A 20,717-nucleotide genomic window follows, 5' to 3' on the forward strand; every position below is an offset into this window, starting at 1 on the left:
AAACGACGAGATCCGGGCTGAATGGCGTATTGAAACGAGCAGCAGTTTCGAATGAGCGTCACTTTTCAAATTTCGAACAATGCCGTCAACCTGAAAGAATTAAAGTTCATATTTCCTTTTTTTGTTTTTTTTTTTTGGAAATATTAGAGAAATTTAAAAAAAAACATTATTTTCTTGTAAATGGTGGATAATTTAAACTATTGAGAATATTACTTTCCTAGTAAATGAATGTAATGTAAAAAAACTAATGTAATATTTGTCGCATGATTGCAATCTAGCAATAAAAATGCCCACTTTGTTTTTCTCTGTCGCACTCGTCTCAAACAGGAGAGAGAACAATAAGAAATCGCACGATCAAATGTCACAGTGCGACCAACATAAAAAAACTAAATTCATACGTTGGGTAGTGTTTTTTCTTGACATGCTTATCTTTGCGAAAAAAAGCTTTTTCACGAATTTGACCAGCATAAAATATTGAGAATTTTACTTTCTTATATTTCTAAGTAAATATTGTGATGTAATCAAGCAGCGAAAATCGTTATGTCCAAAGTTTGTTGTGCACACGAGAGGGCAGTCGTGTGTAATCGCGTCAGTGACAGTGACATCTGTCATTAGTGTCAAACCGACCAAATAAAATTTTATTGTCAACAAGCCATATTGATATTCCATCAATTTATTTTTAATTTTTTTTTTAAAAACATTAGCTCTTAGTTAAACCTACGGCGGAAATTAGGATGGATTCGACGAAGAAGGTACGTTTTCCTTTTTGTATGCACATTGACCCCTTACTTAGAAATTGTAGGCATCATTGTCCGATGAGGAGGAGGATTTGGAAGCCTTGCGTTTGGCTGCATTACAGACCTTAAAAAAACCTTCTAATCCAAACGAGGGCTCGAATAACGATCTAAAAAACGATGTGAGGCCTAAAAGGTCTTACAGGGCTGGCATGAGAGGGCAAGGAAACTATGGGGTTAAGAGAGGAAGATATTTTGGCCATAGGGGGTCAAAGAATGTAAGTTGCATCAATATCTATGTGTGGGGGCATTTTTTAATTTTATAAATTTATTTATCTATATAGTATTGTTTATTTATAACATTCTATGGGTGAAAAAACATGATGATTATGAGATACCCTGGTTGAAAAATGAAACAACATTTTGTAGGATTTTTCGCAGATTTATTTAAAAAATGCAATAAAAACTGGAAAATATTTTTTTAAAAAAAAAACATTTTTTTGGGTCATTTTTACTCCATACTAAAAACCTTTAATAAGAAATACATGAATATGTAAAAACATCAGTTATAAACGCAGTTTGAAAATAAAAAAAAAACAGAAAATAAATTCTAGATAGGTACATCAAAAATATTACCTAAATAAATAAAAAACTCCAAATACTCTGCATGTAGTTATAGTTAAAAGATCCATGTGAATGAATGTGTCTTTAGGTTTTAGAATATTTAGACTTAATTTTATTATGTGACTGTTCAGACTGAGACTTTGTGGTTTTTTGCCTATTTAAATCATATTGAGGTCTCTTTGAGCGAAATGGACAATTTTATGTTAGTATTTAATGGTTTTATGACATTCTAACATAGTGGGTGGTAATGAATACTTACATTGCAAAATGCATAAACTTGGTAATATTTAACGAAGCTGTTCTTCATATTTTGTATGTTCATTTCCCTTTTGATGGGTTTCAATAGATGCATATAGATCTCAAGACTAGAGATCACAATCTCTGCCCTGTATTATCTTAAATTTGTATTCAGAAAAGTAGTAGTTAAGAGGGCCTTGACACAGGTTTGAACCTGTGCTAACATTTTTGTAATCGAGGCATGGTCCTGTTTATCAATAATTTTATTTGGAAGAACTATGTTGGTTAGGTGTTAATTATATTCAATTAAAAAAGGGAGCAATTTGTAAGATGCTAATATGAAAAATGGCACAAAGACATTGTAAATTTGATGCCATAAGAATCTTGTGTAGACTGAGCAATAAGGTGCCTTGCAAATACTACTTAGTATAAAGAAAAAAATATTAACATTACCATGCATTTTTATTTTGGAAATTGTATGCTTTATGTATATGAACACAAATAAAATGGGTTCAACATTTAATTTACCAATAAATATTAATTTACCAACCACAACATTTAATTAACCTTCCTATTGCATCTTTTGCTCTTACAAAAAATCACCTACCTACTTCACATTATGCTACCTACTTTATACTTGCTAATTGAAGCTATTTAAGAAAGGTATAAAAGCGTTTTTGTACTTAAAAGCATACTACAGTATACACAAATACTTTTTAGACCATTTTTGATTGAATATGGAATTAAATGCAACATAATAATCTAGTTTAGTCTTTCCCAGCTGTCACAGCTTATATGCTTGTAATCTTGTGAAAAGTTGACTATTTATTAATTTGATGCTTGCTTCCCAATGATTAAAACCAAACTGAAATCCAAACCTATAAAATCTTGGTTCACAAGGGGTTTGAAAGTATCTTCAAGAAATCTGAGATCTCTTCACACATTAAGAAAGTTCACTGACTCCAGTTTTTCATAACTATTTCAATTCTTACAGAGCCTTGTATTGTTGTCTGATAAGAATCTCTAAGCAAACTTACTACTCCAACCATTTAAGTGGTTCATCTAAAAACACACAACAAATATAAGGAGAGTTGGAAAATTATTAATGATATTCGTCACAATTGTGGTAAGCAGTCAAGACAATGCCCTGAAGTCTCTCCCAATGATTTTAACAATTTTTTTTCTAATATTGCTCTACAACTTCATCAAAATTTGAACCCTTCTGTGGATCCTCTTTCCTTTATGCCAGCCATTCATGTTCCAAATTCCTTCTTCTTTATACCTACAAACCTAAACGAACTCAAGGATATTCTGTATACTGAAAAAAATAAAAATTCAACTGGAGAAGACAACCTTTCAGCTAAGATTTTTCTCAACCTTCCAGCAACGGCGCTAAAGGCACTAGTTGACGCAATTAACCTTTCTTGGAGCAAGCAGATATTTCCATCTTGCCTAAAATCAGCTAAAGTTATCCCAATTCATAAGGGTGGAGCTCTTGATAATCTTTCCAACTGTCGTCCCATCTCTCTCTTGTCTACGCTATCAAAGGTAATCGAAAAACTGGTTAAAAATCGAATAATGTCCTTTTTAAAGTCCAAAAACATCCTCACCAGACTTCAATTTGGCTTCCGTGAAAATACCAGTACCAATGATGCCATGTTTAATTTTTTTCATGACCTTTACTCCCAGATAAATGCTGGTGGAGTTTCGGCGGCAGTTTTTTGTGTTTTGTCGAAGGCTTCGATTGTGTCTGCCACAGGATTCTGCTGCGGAAGCTTCATCATTATGGTTTTCGGGGAGTTTTATCTTCTTGGTTTGCTTCCTATCTGCAAGATCGGCAACAACGAGTGCTTGTTGATTATTTATTAATTTGATGGAGTAATTAAGACTGGTGGCAATAACCCTTAGGGCGTAGCAGCCTGATGAGACTTTTCTACATACATTCACAATATGGTCTTCAAATTTAAGGAAGTTGTCTATGGAAAGACCCAAAAACTCACTGAACGGTGGCATGGTGATGGCTTCATTATTTAAACATATATCATTTGTATTACATTTAAAATTAAGGATATTTGTTTTGGAAACATTAAATGTCAAAAAATTTGCATCACACCAGTTTTTTATTTTTAACAAATCTGCACATATATTGGCCTCCATTTGAGAAACATCAGAGTCGTGCCAGAGGATGGTGGTATCATCGGCAAACAATGTAAATTTGCCAGTTACCTGCAGTTGTAGCAGATCGTTCACATAAATGAGAAAAAGTAAGGACCAAGTACTGATCCTTGCGGAACACCCACATTTATATTAAGTTCCTTAGAGATACCACCATTAAATTTGACATCCTGGACACAATTTGATAAGTAGGAACGAAACCACTCAAGGGCAGTTCCTCTGAAACTATAGAGCTCCAGTTTCATCAGCAGCACTCTGTGACTCACGCAGTGAAATGCCTTGGACAAGTCACAGAATACCGCTGCTGCAACTTCACCAACATTCAGTCGGTTGTACAGGTGCTCTAGAAAGCTAAAGATAGCATCATTTGTGCTCACAGACTCACGAAAGCCAAACTGCTGAAGACGCAATAGGCCAAACCTATTTAAAAATGAAACCATCCTCACCTTAACGAGCCGTTCCACTATCTTGGCTAAAGTAGGCAATAACGCTATAGGTCTAAAGTTAGGACAGTCGCGATCGCCACCCTTGTAAAGAGGAACAATCATTGCTCTTTTTAAGCACTCTGGGACAACTCCAGACATAAGTGAAAAGTTAATTGACTCGGCCAAGACTTGCAAAGCAACAAGAGGTAAAGCAGAAAATATTTTAAGAGAAAGCCCATCCCAACCTGATGAACTCTTATTCTTAATATTAACCATTAACTGTTTAAGCTCTTCTACACTTGTGGGGGCAAAAAAGAAAGATTCGGCTACTACCACATTGCTGAGATAGCTCCTGGGATCTATTTTTTGTGAGAGATTGGCTGCAAGGTTACTAGCAACATCACAGTAGAAGGAATTGAGGACATTGGAATCTAAGGTACTTGGAATAACCAAGACATTATTTTTGCCCCTTAGCTCATTTAAAATCTTCCAAGACTCTTTTGCTCTGTTGGAGGAATTATTTATCCTCCTTTGAAAGTAGGTCCACTTAGCCATTTTGATTGAGTTTCTGTAAATTTTGCGGTATCTGTTATAATAATTTAAAAATGTTGCATTGTTTATAGCGTATTTCCTAATGTAAAAAAGAGAGCGCATATTTTTCCCAGATACGCGTAAACCCTTAGTATACCAAGGTTTTCTATTTCGTTTCTTAATATTGACAACATAGACATTTATATGCTTGTAATTTTATAAAAAGTTGACTATTTATTATATGTTGGAAATTATACACACAGAAAAAGCTTTCATACAATGAATGGAATACACATTGAGTCGATCGGGTATTGTATTTGCAGTACTAGAATGACATTTGTGATTAAATAAATTAATGTCTTACTTTTATTTGTGCATATCTAGTTAAAATTAGTTCAGTGATTGTGATCAAAATGTAGTTTAACTAAAATATGAAATGATTGAATTTCATTGGTTTTTAATTAATAATGGTCATATTAAATGCAATGAAAGGTCCAATTTATTAAAAATAGGTATAATATTGAGCAAATATTAGATGTAAATTAAATTAATATGAAGTCTTAAAAATAAATAAAAATTTTTTTATGACAAATTAACTCACAGTTGATTTAATTTGATGCAGTATTTATTGTCATAAAGTACTATAATTGTTTAAATAGAAGTGTTATTGACTGAATATTGTGATATACTGGGTTTTCGGACTAATTCAAATATCGTCATATGGAAACCAAGTCAAAAATTTGTTGATAAACATTGGTTCATTTTAAAATGTGGTTATAGATATCATAAACCATTTTGTTAAAATACTATTTAATTTCACTTTCAGGGTCAATTTCACAACAGAGCTATCTCCAGCAACTTAATTTCCCTCACGCCCACCCTACCGTCAGAACCCAAGGCAACTAAAGAAGCCAGCAACGATTCGAAGCTAACACTAACCCAAGACAGGTTCAATAATAAAGCAGACTCGGAATCGGGCAAAACAGACGAAAAATGCAGCAAATTCGACCGCTACAAAGACTCCGATGAATCTGAAGACGAGGACACGGAAGACGAATTATTAAGAAGCGACTCAGACGACGACAGTCCTTTAAAATTAACGAGATCGGATAGTTTGGAGGCCTTGATGCAAGAGCTCGATGACGAGATACAGGGCAAAACAAAAATCAACAGCGAAGAGAAAAGTAAAGGCAAAATAAAAAGTAAAAGGAAAAGAGTTGAGACTGAACAAGAAAGTGAAAAACCGGCACCCACAGTCGAATCCTCCCCTAAAGAGATAGAAAAAACTCTTGAGGAACCTAAAGAAGTAATCAAATCAGAAGAACTTGCTACACACGCAGAACCCCCTAAACCAACTTCACTACCGAAATCACCTGAGCTTCAACAACCCCCAAAAAAGTGTCGCCGCTCACCACCATTTAAACGAGAATTCCGAGATGGGCCCAGGGGTAATCCGCGGAAATTTCAGCGCGTCACACCACCACAAAATAATCCTCTGCCGCCCTTTATGCCCGTTCCTCCAGTTTATTCACTTCCCGCTTTTGCCCCGGGCGTAATAATGAACCCTGCTCCTTTTTTGGATGCCAGGCCAATATCTCCCCTTCACATTAACGCGGAAACATTACAAAATCAAACTCTGGCCCCCTTATCGCCCAGAAGCGCCGCTTTCGTGCTGCAAAATAGAGCCATTATAGAAAAGCGAAAAAGGTCACCAAGGAGATCGTATTCCAGAAGTCCCTCCCCAAGGAGCCCTAGAAGGTCAGTTTCGCCACGAAGAAGGTCTTTGTCGCCTAGAGATCCGATAAGAAAAAGGTCTCTAACTCCAATAAGAAAGAGGTTACCATCCCCGTTTCGAAAACGATCACTGTCTCCATTAAGAAAAAGATCGCCGAGAAGAAGATCGATTAGTCCCAAACGAAGACCATTTAGTCCCAAGCAAAGACCAATTAGCCCTAAAGCGAAACAAAACAGTCCTAAAAGGAGATCGTTATCACCACTGAGACGTAGAGATCGAGACAGGAAAGTTACCGCAGAACCTACTGAGGGTGCCTCAAAACCGAAGCAAAGTATTCGGGAGCGTCTGGGCATGAAATCGTCTAAGCCAGAAGAAAAGGAGTCTACAAAAGATAAACCTGTTGAGGACCAAAGCCTTCCTGAAGAAGACAAACCTTTGGACCCAGTACTTGAGGCCAGAAAGAAGAAATTCGAATCAAAAGAAATCAAAATCAGGGAGGGAGTGATAAGACTGAAACCGAAAGTGGAGGATAGCAATATTAAAAAACAAGAGGAGAAACTCGAGGAAACATCCGCTCCAGCGGTAAAAAGCGAAGATGACGATGTTGTTAATGAAGACCTCTTGTTGGAGGACGACGAGTTGGAGTTGGATGCCGACCACGCCGATTTGTTTAGCGACGAAGACTCTGCTACTGATAACGAGGGCAGGTTTAAAGCCAAAGAAGTGTCTGAGGAAAAGCCAACAGCGATTTCTTTTAATAAGTTGACCAATGGAGCTAAACCAGAGGTAAGTTTTATTTTTTTTTATAATGCGAATTTAATTTTTGTTAATGACCTTTATATAGGGTGTGTTTCGGGAGGAAAGGAAAATATTTTGGGAACATATTCAGAAGGTCAAAATAAGATAAATTAACCCGTATGTTTGGATCCGATTCTTAACTTATCCCATTCCAAATTCTACACAAAATTTGACTTAAAACTAAAAATTACGGTAAATTAACAGCCATTAATTTCGGCACATTTTCCTTGACCCAGGAGGCGACGCCTTGCAAAATAAATAAAAGTCAACGTCAAAAGCGTAACTAACATCCACGAACTTAATAAATATACTTGGACTGCCAATTCAATGAAAAGTAAATGACCACTACCAGGTGGCCGCCATTTTGCGTGATTGTATCCTTTCGATGTTGGTCACTCTGACATTATTTCAATTGTGCCAATTGTAGGCAAATTAAAATTTTTGGAAGGTTATGTTCACAAAAACAAATTAGAAACTTACATTTACTTACGAATTTAAGATAGTTGCGTTAGATCTGAGATTTTTATCGTACTTCTTTAAGAATTTCGTTGAGAAAATGAGACAAAATTTCTATTAACTTGGGATAGATGCATGCACTTAAAATATGTGTTTTATTATTCTTATAAACTTGAATCCTCTAAATCCTAATACCATGAAAAGGCTGCAAAGCAACAACGGCGGAGAAAAACGTCGACTCGCCCCCCATCGTCAGTGGGGGGCACAACTATCGCCGAAAAAAAAAGGAGGAGAAGCAAAGAACGGACGTGTCAGATGGATACTCAACTGATAGATCCACCAAAAGCGAAGACTACAAGAGAACGACAAGCAGATAAGAGAGAGAGCGGGGTAAGACTTCGGACGACTCCTCTAAGTTCCTTAAACCCCATACCAAATCCCGTACTGATCCCAGACTAGCAAAATCACTCCAAACCCCGACCTGGGAGCTGGCAAAGCGCCACCCTAGAGTGCGGAAATTAGGCAAAGCGAGGAAAGAGTACCCAAACTCGAGGAGAAAATTCGGGAACGAGATTTGCAAATGGGAATGGAGAAGAGCAAACGAAATGTATGAGATTAAACTTAGAAACTCTCAAATCATCGAGAGAGTACAATTGTTTGAACAAAAGATAAATAAGTTAATCTCTGAAAAGCAAGCTCTCAATGGGCAGATCTCGGACCTAAAATGTAAACTCGGGGAGGTGTTAACTCAAAACGAAACCCTTACCATCAAAAATTCCGAACTCAAAGAGAAACCGACGGCACAGAGGGGTCTGGCTAGTGATGAAAATCAAAAGGAGCGTAAAAATAAAAGAACCAGGGAAGACGCGGGCCTGTCTCCGCTCTTACAAGACGGAGGTGAGCCGGCCTCGGAACTGGTTCACCCTGAAATAACAACAAACAGGGAGCCAGTCCCCTCAACATCGTCAGCCTGTAAAATCATAAAAAATCCACTGTACATGCCCTTAAACGACCTTTTCCTAGCGGGCAAAGGGAGGAGCACTGATCCCAGCACAAATATTAACAAAGTCCCAAAAGTAGTGTTAAGAGACACAAAAAACTGGGTCGCAAAATACAAGTTATTTTGTGAAAAAAAAATAAACATAGTAAAAGTGCAGAAAGACAGATTGGGATTAGCACTCTTCCCCAAAACTCCTAACGACCACCGGGCACTAACAGGACTTCTCAGGGAGGAGGGAATGGAATTCCATTTCTTCTTCCTTGAGGAGGACAGGAAACTGAACGTGATATTGAGAGGACTTGACCAAAACTTCAAGCTAGAAGAGGTCGAGGAGGAGCTGAGAGCGATGGGGTTTGAGCCGGAGGAACTGGGCTGCTTTAAAACCGGCCCAGGCCGACGAAGACCCACAGACCTCATCAGATTCCTCGTCTCTAAAGAACAGGAGAATGTGTTTGAAATTGATAACATATTAAAGATTAGGGTCCGCGTGGAGCGCTTAAGGACTCAGACGATTGAAAACAGGAAGCAAATTGGGCAGTGTCATCGCTGCCAGGAATATGGTCATGTCCTGAGTAATTGCAACGCAAAGCCGCGTTGCCACAAGTGCAAGGGCGAACATTTCTATTCACAATGTGTAAAAAGCAGAGCAACCCCGGCTGAGTGTTGCAATTGCGGCGAGCTATTGGCGCTGCCCAAAAAACCCAAATATAAAAAACACAAACAACCAAAAAAAAAAGCTTCGCTGAGACCTTGAGAACGACCGACTCGGACTCTAATAACAGGAGGGCGGAGCCAAAGGATGGCAATACATCATCGCACATGAAACGGCCCGATTTATCAATTAAAAACACAAATCTCCTAAATCTCTTAAGTTTGCCCGACGGGATCCTGGAAAAAAAAAATCGATAACTTAATGGCAAAACTGGAGAAATTAAACTCCAATCCGGCGATCAAACTATTGCTGGGAGTCGAGGTCTAGGTTCTCGCAGTGTCCGTTCGTTTCCTTCCTAACATGTCCAAATCCTAATTCCCATCCAAAAATAAACCTCATACAAAACCCAATCCAACCGCCAAAAACCTAATTTATCACCAAACAACACCGTAAAGGACCGGTTACGTTCACACCTCCGCCCGACCTTTTCTCGCTAGCCAAAAGTTCCGCAATCTGAGGGGGCGTGGTCTGCTTCACAGGCTCGCGTCCAATACCATCACACCCAGACCTCATAAATACATGCAACCAAACCTATCCCGACCAGTCGGTTCCTATTCTCCGAGCAAGTCAAAAGTCCAAGCACCTAGATGCGACCCAGAATCATAAAAAGATGGCGCCTAACCTCGACTAAAGGATCAATCAAAAGACCGGCAAGAGCCTTCGTTGCTAGACCGGAAGAATCAGTGCAAAGATGATGATACCATGAAAATGATGATCTTCGTTTAAATTTTTGCTTGTAAAGGTTATTGAGGACACAACCACTATAAAAAATGGCCGTCACCAAAGTTTATTTATTTCTATTTTTACCAAACATTGTTTAACAGGAAATTCCTAATAATAAGACAACATAATGCTTACCAATAAACTGAAAAAAACTAAATACTTAGTGGTTATAAGGTCATAATCATTGGAGCAATTTTGCATTTGAATGTAGCTATTATAGTGCCATTAAACAGGTCAATATCATTTTTGCTATGTAAAATAATAAACCATGAGCAAGCTCGATATAAAGGTGAATTTCTTGGTAAGTTAGTAAGTCTATTTTCTAAATAAAAACGAAGGAAAACGTTGGTGGCCATATGCATTAGCAGTCCAGGTTAATTTATTAAGTTCATGCAAACATCACTACTGTCAAATTTTCCTAATGTCAAGTCACCCTAAGATGGCCGCTGTCCGAAATTCCGTTTCATAAAGCTGCTTTTTCCGACTTCTTGGTGCCGTTGTGACATATTTATACTTAAAATTCATCAGATACACTTCTTTATGAAGTACGCCACCAATTTTAAAATTACTCACTCATTTTTATTAATTGTCTTTGTTTTGGTTTTATCCTGTTAGATACTAAATAATTACCATTGCCTTTGACCTCTTATAGAGTATATATGACTAAAAAAATTAAAAACATTTTACAGCTACGCCCTGAAAGACCTATAGAATCAAGACCAAGAAGATCGAGGGCACGATCGAGAAGCCCCCGCTTAAGAACCGGAAGGAAACTAACCGAAGTTAAATCCGCCATAACGCAGGCGTCTCGATCAACGAAATCCGAAAACGTTCATCAGACATCCCGGAAGAAGTTCGGCGTGAAATCCGAACGTCATCCGAAGAAGTTCGAAAGAAAAATCGAGATTAAGATCAAGAATCCGTCGAAGTATACTGACCGAGAGGAAAAGGAGGCGGCGCGAGCAATTGAAACGGGAGTGGAAGTGGGAGTGGGAAGCGAGCACGTCGTAGATAAAGTCGAAATCGAAGATGACGATGACGAAACCGAAATCGTCATCGAAAATTACGAGGGTGAAATCGAAAATGTGTGCAGCAGTGAAGGTAGGTTAGTTTTTTTTTGGTTTGTTCTTTCGGTATTTTAAAAAGGATGCAATCATCAGCATATTTTCCCTAACCAATTTTATTGCTATATTATTACCAACCATAAAATTCTCTAGGCGATTTGAGGGCGCAATTAAGCAAAAAACGCGCAGAAAAGCTTCAAAGTCGCACCACAGTGTCCCGGGAGGGCGTCAGTTCCAGATTACTACAAACCGCCCTTAAACACGCATTGCCAGTAAAAAAACCGAAAAAATCGAAGAAAAAAGATCTTTCTAGTGGCGGTAAGTTCCTCGTTATAATAACGTTGTTTTTGTCACAGGAACGGATTGAAGTCTTTTTCTATAAACAAATAATTTTTGAACTTAACCGTAGAATTGGAGACGATCAAAAGTCTGTTTACGGCGGATTTTATCGCAAGTCGGTTACAATTGACAGTCCGTTCCAAAAGACAAGTTACCATTTATAAGCGTAAAAAATTCCCGTTTGGTTTTAGAAGGTCCCATTGTCGTCCAGGTATTTTCCTTATCCCTTAACCTATTTACTCCTTACTTTATTTATACGTTTTTCTCTCGTAGTGCGGTTTGGGTTTAAACATAGTAAATTTTACTCAATTTATTTTATGCCATTATACTTAACGTATTTACACTACTTGTCTATAGAAAAACGGTGAAATAAAACGTCAGTTGTATGTATTGTAAGGTTTGTATTGAAACGCCTAAGAGGTACCTTTTTACACATCAAAAATGTTCTGGGGCCGTATTTTTGAAACCATTCGACTTTGATTCGCATACGAACTTAGAGGATTTCGCACGAAAAATCGATATTCGTATTTTCGACCGCTTCGTATGCAAACTTTTTCGCATGCGGTGTCTCGAATGGGTATATACCATTCGAATTTCAAAGTTCGTGTGCGATTCTGCCACTTGTCTTCTTTTGATTTTAAATTTGTGAGGTGGTTAAGTATTTTCGTAGTGTTTTTTTGTTGTTTATTGACAAAAAAAAATAACAATAATCAAATTAAACAATCTTGTGCAAAGGAACGTCGTCGATGCACTGAAACTCTAGCAGATAGCTAAGATAAGGATTATGATGTACTCTTCATTTCCTCGCCCATTTGAAATGTATTCAGATGGTGAATTTAATAAATAATATAGATTAAGCAAGCTTATTACAGTGGAATTGATGTGCTCTTTATGTGCTCCAGAGACTGTGCAATCTGTCCGCTACTTTTATCCACAAGGCTTGTGCAGTTTTAGCTAAAAAATCTTGGGTGAATTTGCCCGACTTTAATTCCGGGTGCTCTTCCATAAATGAAATTAGTTCTTTCTTTTGCTCACTCGACACAAAACCACAATATTTTTGTGGGATAATTTTAATAATTAAGGTTATTTCAATTTTTTTTAGTTCAAATATTAAATGCTAAAATGATTCGTTTTGTTGTTACGCAAAGAAATCGATCCAGCCGCAGAGCAGTAAAATGCAGCCAGCCATCAAAAAGCGCCGAAAGACCGACAAAGAGTCGGGCGGCTTCTTTACGCACCCACTTCTTTCAACCTATTTTTAGAAAAAAACGCAAGAGTTGCGAGTGAGTCTTAAATGCCGTGTCATAAGGGAAAGACGTTCCCGAAGTAGCCGATTTTGACGTGTGACGTGGTTTTTTGGACAAGTATTTTATTCTTATTCTGATTTTTTGCCGAGACGCGGTGAAGTTGATGTTGGTATACGTAAGACGTATGTATATAAAGTATAAAGATGTGTAAGAGCCAGAGATATTTGTAAGACTTAAGACTGTCCTGTGTAACTGTGTACTTAACCTAATCATTATTATTCTAACCATAATCTTCAATCTGAATCTGCAATATGATCTTATTAAACATTTGAATTAAGCCATGTGCCTTTTATTTATGTATCCCTAGACAACAACAGTAAAAAAGCCTACATTTTTTATTTTTTGAATCTATCTTAAAAGAAGTCAATTCGAAAAACCCAAGATACGCCATGAAGAAAACCTGATTCCAGTCTGAATCAGTTCCCTGATGTTTTTAAACTTAAATTTTAGGTTAGGTTAAAAGATCTTTATCGTCTTCATCCCGTTTGACATGGCCTATAGCACTCGACTTTGCTACGTTGCCACTACATTTCATGTTCGTATGCGAATGAAATTTCGAATGCTGTTCAAAAATGCACTTTTTAATTCGTGTGCGAATTTTGCCGCTCGACTTTGTTCGCCTTCGAAGATTCTCGCATGGTTTCGAAAATACGGCCCCTGAATATTAAACCACTTTTTCTCTATGCTTTTTAGATCGCTCAGCATTAAACGTAAACTATGTTTAATTCCCAACCTGCGCGACACATATTCATTCATATACAAAAACTATAAAATATAACATTTTTTTAACAGAAGGAAAAGTTCCTATACACTTGAGGCTTGGCTTATCGTACGAATCGGATTTATTTGACACTTCGGTCCCGAAACTGAAAAAGAAATCGAAAAAAAGGAAAAGAATTGAGGCGGAAGAACAGGTATTTTACACTTTGTATTTTATATGAAACTAGGGTAAGTTTTTGTGGAGTTTCGAATGTTGGCATGATAAATGAATAATATGTAATTCGGCTGAGTGTAAATGTGGAGACGCGTGAGTGATATTTCGTTTGACTGTGATATAATCATCGTTTGTGATATAGATAACCAAATAAATGGTAGAATATTAGATTATACGGAATAATACTTATTTATTTTGTAGCATCCAGGATAATATGGTGTCTCGAAACCGTTTTGTTATTTCGGTTTAAGTTTTTTACTGTTATACATTTTTATAATAACTGTTAAATTTTTGTGATGTCTGTGCTTTTCACTGGCATTGCCTTTAAAATTGTTGTTTTCAGTTGGCACGTGAAAAGTACATTCTTACATGTCTGTATTGTAAATAGTAAATTTATTGACGTATGTAATTTCACCCTAGTATAATCAATTTTCTGGTAAAATTATCACGGTTATGCCGATCGGATCAAGATTTCGTATTTCTTATCACAAGATATTTTTTTTAAATAGGGTTCAGCATCAGATAAACAGAATGACCCAAGTATCAGAAAACAGGCGTGGGACTCTGTAAATTTTCTCTATTTAGAGAAGGAAGCGAAGAGACAAAGATCACTTAATGCCTTGGCACTCTATAAACATTTCTTTATAAACTTCGTTGTTGCTCGGGCATAGAGAATTCGATAATTATCTATTCTAAAAACATCAGACAATTGAGCAGAGTCCAGCTGTGAATACAAGAAGAAGAAGAAAATGCCATTGACAATATTGACATTTTGACTTTTTTTTTTAATTTTTTATTTTAAACCAATCCAGCACAGCCCATTGCGCTGGATTGGTTTTAGGTGCTCTACTTTGATTCTCCATATCTGTAACAACAATAATGAGTTGATTATTTATTAAAAATGGCATTAAAAACTAGTCTGGAACAATTTAAGTTTATTCCAAACATAGTTTCTTCTAAAGAAGCTAAGATATTCAAAGGCATATGATAGGTATTATAGGAAGTTAACAGAAATAATATTATGATGTATACCCACTTTTTATCTATAATGATTTGCAATTGCAAGGTGTAATTTTACATAGGATATTATTTACTTGAGGGAATGGATGAGTGCTTACCTAATAAAATAATTTGATTTCTCCTTTTCCTTTTACCCTAAATCACAGAATACAAATATAAATCAAAAACGAAAAACTGAAAATAAATCATGACATAATAAAATTTCCCCGTTCACGGCGTACGGACGGGGAGTCGGTGCCAAATCCAAATAATTAAGCCAATAGTTTATTCTTTCCCACAATACACGCTAAAAAAAGGAAGAAAATAGTATCTTTACAATAGAAAGGTCCTTTTCGTTGTCGCTTAAGAAAGCGAGGTCGTCTATATTCGTTCTGTAACGAAAAAGCCCGAACGGCGTTACAGAGTACGAAATACCATAGAGATAGAGAATAAAGAGTTTATCTATCGCTATTTGCGTTACAGAGTCCCACCTCAGTGAAGTAAGATAAAAGATGGTTAAATTATTTCTTCAATTAAATACACTGAAAGAGAGATAAACAGATTTCAGAATTAAAGTACTTAATAAAGTAGTAAATTATATTTTCTCTACATTTGTATAAAAAGATTTTTGTAAACATTATGAAGTAAATGAAATGCATAGCAGTAATTAATTGACATAATAAGCAACATTGGAAAAATACTGCAACTGGCCATTATCTCCTCCTCCCTTTGTCATATTACAGTATTCTATAATTTCAGCTTTTTCACCAAGTAAAATTTTTAAAAAAAGTTCATACCTTAATGCGAAGAAAAGTTTGATCCTTAAGAGAATGTTTGATATAATGTGACTAGACCGGCAATTAGGGAAGTGCCTGAGGATGGATTTGAGGGTAAAAACGTTATTGTGGATTAATAATTTAGGTAGTTAGAGCACTTCTGGTTGAGAACATTTTTTTGGCAAGTTTTCTTCAGATTATTTCCATAAATAATTAAAATATGATTAAAAGGGTGCTAGAGAAAGAAAAGGACGTTTCTTTCTGATTAATTTCGTATACGAACGTTTTTTTATACCCCACAAATTTACTTGGAAGCAATTGTATACCACAAGGTCCTGGAACGTTCAGATTTTAGGTTGTTGAAACGCATATTGCCTCAACAAGATTTTTCTGCATAAACAGACATTTTTGGGCATAACTTATACAGAAGAATATCCGATAAATATAAAATACAGAAGAATATCCGAGGATGGATTTGAGGGTAAAGACGTCAATCTCGGTAGTAACAATTGCTGTTTAGAGCAATTTTTTTGCTAATAATCTTGGAAAATTTTCACTTTTCTTGAGAATATTTTCACAAATAATACAATAATATTAAAAAGGCGTTAGACAAATACAGAGCGTTTCTTTCTGAATAATTTCATGTATGAACGGGTTTTATACCTCGAAAACTCCCCGAGTTAGAGACAATTTTGTCCACCAAGGCCCAAGAGCTATCAGATATGAAGTTTCTCAATGGATCTTTGGACTGTTTCTGAAATGTCAGATTAAAGTCATATATTTTCATGAAATCCATAGTGTGTCCAATGTCCATGTCAGTCCATGCTTTGTAATTCCTAAACAAGTGGAATGAAAAAAAAACCAGTGGTCTGACAAACCTTTATGTAATGGAAAAACAGATTGTGATCATATAATCTGCAGAAATGGATAAAGCTAAATTCAATGGATTTTCTTTGAAACCTACCAGTAAAAATTTAAAATGACGTTTTTGCATGGTACAATTAAAGACGTTCTTCCTTGCAGCAGCTTTTATAAAATAGAAGATTTCACCTCCAAGATGCTTGAAATAAGATTTGTATTTTGCCAAGATTACAATAACTGCGTTCTTAGGAGGTTCTTTCTTTGACTTAAAAGTGTGGTATTGTTTTCCTTTGGAATATTCAGTATTGTGCACACTATCTTCATTATCCGATTCTGTTGCGCTTTCCTCAGAATTTAAATCATGGTTGCTTTTTAACTGCTTGGTCATCATCGCTATCGCAATTGTCCTACTTCTAAAATACTTTTAGGTGTAGTAAATTAAATGTATCTGGGACTTTTCGGTAGCGGTTAAAACATATAAAATATCCCAAATTCTGTGAAATTCTTCCTGAATGTGTTCCTGAATCCATTTCCTAGGATACCTGGAGTGTATTGAGTTGGTTCAGAACTTATTTGAATTCCGAAACCTTATTTTGTTTCGGAATGAAAATTTCTGTGTGTTGGCTTTCCTATTGCTGTATGGGTGTTTGTATTTAACCCATTAACGCCCAAATTATTTTTTTTTAAATCGTTGAAAAAATAGTCTTGCCATGTTATTTTTAACCAAAAAAAAATTAAAGAAATTTTTTTGTTTTTTAGATCGCTGGGCAAATAATTGATTGTTTTTTATAAAAAAATATGTTTTTTAATACTGTAAAATTGTACAATATCTAATTTTTGCGGTGATATTTTACAAAACAAGTGGTGCAAAGCGTAATGTTACATTTTTTGCAGTAAGTAAGTGGGCGACTTTCACAAGAAGTGCATTGGCATCTTCTTTGATTGGTTCTCTTTTCCAAAAAATGCCCCTTTTCATAAAGTCTAACTTCATCAGGTACGCGTGATTTGGAGGTTGATGGTAAGCTCAGGGGTCTACCTTTCATAATACTTCGTCCATGACCAAGCTTGAGGTAGATTACTGCAATCTCGCGCCTAAAATCTTTTAAATTTCTTGATTTCTTCCCATTGATTCTTCGGTAAAGCTGCAACGAATTTATTACTGCCATATCTATCATCCTTGTGAATAAACACCAGTACCACTTTTTCCTCGGATGGCGATGCTATGCTTCTCCAAAAGCCAGTCATGGTGATCCACTCCTCCCATGTATTTATTGTAGTTGTATATCAGTCTAGGTTGGGAAACTGGCATGCTAGTTTTTTCCTTCCTATTCCAGCGTGGAACTGAGGCTACTGGCTCTACGTGATCAAAATTAGTGGCCATTGAAACACACTTATTGTCATTCCATTTAACAATTAGTATTTCATTTTTGATGTCGAATCTAAAATCATATGATCCACGAGGCATTTTTTCCAGTTCCTTGGTTGATTGTAATGGGCACTGGGCAGTCCGATTTTCCCTTATCGTGCCAGTAGCTCTAAATTTAAATTCTTTTAGCTTGTGAAATAGCCTATGACTACTAAAAAAATTATCGAAGTAGACGGAGTAGCTTTTCGGATTTTCCACAATTGATAGCATTTCTACAACTACCCTGGTACCCAAAGGCTCTTTTTGTTGATTTTCTTCTTTTCCAGCATAAAGTGAAAAAGAAAAGCAATATCCGTCTTCGCCACACATTGCCCATAGTTTATAGCCAAAACGGATTGGCTTGGCTCTAATGAATTGTTTTAACGAGTGCCGACCATAATACCTAACAATCATTTCATCAATTGACAGATTTCCTTGAAAATCCTTATATCATCTTTTGATATTGTAAATCCATGTCGATTCTTTTGGGTAACTGCATAGTTAGTAGTTTGTTCCCTTATCATGCTGTAAATTTCATCATCGAAAAAGTGTTCAAATATGTTTACCGCAGAGGAGTCTTTCAATGTAGCTTTCATATCATTCTCAGCTTGTAAAAAATCCTGTTCGGCTGTTTGAAGATTATATTTAGGGTCAGTTTTGATCCATTTAGTTTCAAGTTTTTGTGATTATTTATTTTTATTTTTTTTTCTCAGGGAGTAGACGTGCCAATGGTAAGTTATCTTCTTCCTCGCTTTCGTCATCTTCATTTGTCTGTATTTCTACATAACCAGCAATATCTTCTAAGATAGGGATTCCAGTTTCTTCATCGTTAAATACTTCCTCATCGGTTAGCTCATCAACATCGGGTGGCAACGCTAGTATGTCCGCATCTATTTGCTCTGAGTACAGATACTGCACTGCATCTTCTAGATTTTTAAATATATTAGGTTTGCTCATTTTTATATCTAAAATTAAAAAAAATCTTACAGAAAAACATTTTTTTATATCTAATATAAGTTATAAGTATTTTTTAGAAATTAAATTTAAAAAAATCTCTGTTTATCCCAGCGATCTATTTATAGATCACCATAAAAATCAGTGTTATAAAAAGTAAAAAAAAATAGAAACATGCAACAATAACCATTTAGCTACATTTATTGAACCCCTCCTAATAGAAATATAATACATAATTTAACTTACCTTAACAATTTTTAAAGCTATCTCAAAATATAATAGTCGATGCACTTGATAAAAAAAATGTCTCCAACGAAGGTCCAATAAAATAAACACTTTCGGTCGTACAATGAAGTAAGGCACTAAATAGGACCGATTTACAATCAAAGTAACGATATTGGTGGTAGGGGCGGCTTAAAATTCACCAGACACATTTTGAACACCTGTTTGATGTTGTGATCTATAAATAGATCGCTGGGCGCTAATGGGTTAACAGAATAGTACCTTCTGAACAACACAGTGTTTAGCGAATTATATCCTACTATAGTTTGAAATAATTGTCATATCAAGTAAAGGCCAAATTAGTAAACGATATCAAAATATACCTTAAAAGGCTCTCCAAGGAAGCAACAACCTTTAATAAGTACATTTTTTATTTATTTTAAGTTAAGGTTTTGTTCAAACAAAACCCCCTGTGACCCCTTGTGAGAGTCTTTATACAACCTGGAAAAGCAGTAAAATTGAATTTAATCCATTCAAGTCATCATGACTGAAATAATTGTAATAAGAAATACGAAAGAAACCTACATATTTCCTACAACGATAATTTTACTTTAATAGATAAGCTTTATATGTAAAATTAGCATAAGTAACTTAGCAGCATAGAAGCCCGACAAAAAAAAAATTAAAAAAACAAATTTATGGTCAATAGGTGTAAACAGGCAACGAGATCCAAAATGATTGCAGAACGACCCAGCAGAAATCCAATTTTTGAGTGAGAAAGAAAAAAAAAACAATGTTTTAATAGTGTTAGTTTTAATGATGAAATTATGTGTTTGATTTGGTTGTATTGAATAAGTTGTAAATTATAAAAACTCGTTTTCGTTTAATTTCTATTAGTTTAAGGTCCTATTTTACATAGGCGTGTATAGTTTTAGGGCTTACTAAGTACAAATATAATTTCTTTATATATTAAGATTAAATTGATGATTATCTCCCATTATGCTAGAATATATATATATTTCACTTTGTACATATTTTTTGTGTATATATTATATTTGTTGATACATATGGTAAAACCAGATTTTTTATTGTTTATTTATTTCTTTAATAAAATATCTTAAAAAATTAATGCGTTTTTTATTTAGGGCTTAAAGAGTAAATTGGAGAACACAAACATCGTCAAAATAACAGGAATAATAATACCCAAACCAATCACAAGTGATTAGATTGAGGCTGATAAAGGTAAGTAACAATAAATCAATTTTTTTTTACTTCCTGTAAGTTTCAAACTTAGCCGTTCCACAGAATTGAAGAAACTTCACAAAAAAAAACAAAGTAGAAGAACCATTTGAATATTTCACACAATTTTATTAGTTATTATTATATATCAGGAGTGGACATATGATACTAATACAAACTAATTAGTAACAATTAATTAAATGCATTTTTGACACTTCCTAATCATAAAACTAATGCTAAAGGACTTTCTGGATTTTGTACTTATTCATTCACTAAGAATATCTAATAAAAACAACTAAAAAAATTATAAAAATGGCTACCCAGAAATTTTTAAAAGTTGTTTCTATGCAAGTAATTAATAAACACAATATTTACAAGTATAATTGAAAATCAAGCAGTTTTTTTACTATTAGAAGGTAAGTTATTCAATATTCGCATGTAAAATTATATAAATAATATATGTATTA

General features: G+C 35.4%; 1 protein-coding gene across 8 annotated transcripts; it reads left to right on the forward strand.

Moving 5' to 3' along the window:
• The first annotated feature begins 587 nt into the window (after positions 1–587).
• On the forward strand, positions 588–20,140 carry LOC126745291 (serine/threonine-protein kinase PRP4 homolog). 8 transcript variants are annotated; one of them, XM_050453060.1, is made up of 8 exons: positions 588–752; positions 803–1,012; positions 5,553–7,247; positions 10,840–11,251; positions 11,368–11,532; positions 11,624–11,764; positions 13,653–13,774; positions 13,996–20,140. In XM_050453060.1, exons 1-8 carry the CDS (start codon positions 735–737, stop codon positions 14,005–14,007), a joined length of 2,775 nt encoding a protein of 924 aa, XP_050309017.1. In that variant the 5' UTR covers positions 588–734; the 3' UTR covers positions 14,008–20,140. The 8 variants fall into 8 exon arrangements, 6 of the variants coding, with proteins under 6 accessions (XP_050309017.1, XP_050309018.1, XP_050309020.1 ...); XM_050453061.1 differs by having other exon boundaries at positions 19,721–20,140; XM_050453063.1 differs by lacking the exon at positions 11,624–11,764.
• Positions 20,141–20,717: the final 577 nt, after the last annotated feature.

The sequence above is a fragment of the Anthonomus grandis genome, chromosome 15 (assembly GCF_022605725.1).
Source record: "Anthonomus grandis grandis chromosome 15, icAntGran1.3, whole genome shotgun sequence".
Taxonomy (NCBI): Eukaryota; Metazoa; Arthropoda; class Insecta; order Coleoptera; family Curculionidae; genus Anthonomus; species Anthonomus grandis.

Excerpts from the sequence above, each read along its gene's own strand:
- LOC126745291 (XM_050453059.1), top strand. Across the intron at positions 1,013-5,552 it reads GCCATAGGGGGTCAAAGAAT|GGTCAATTTCACAACAGAGC; the intron begins GTAAGTTGCATC and ends TTTCACTTTCAG. Across the intron at positions 11,252-11,367 it reads AAATGTGTGCAGCAGTGAAG|GCGATTTGAGGGCGCAATTA; the intron begins GTAGGTTAGTTT and ends AAAATTCTCTAG.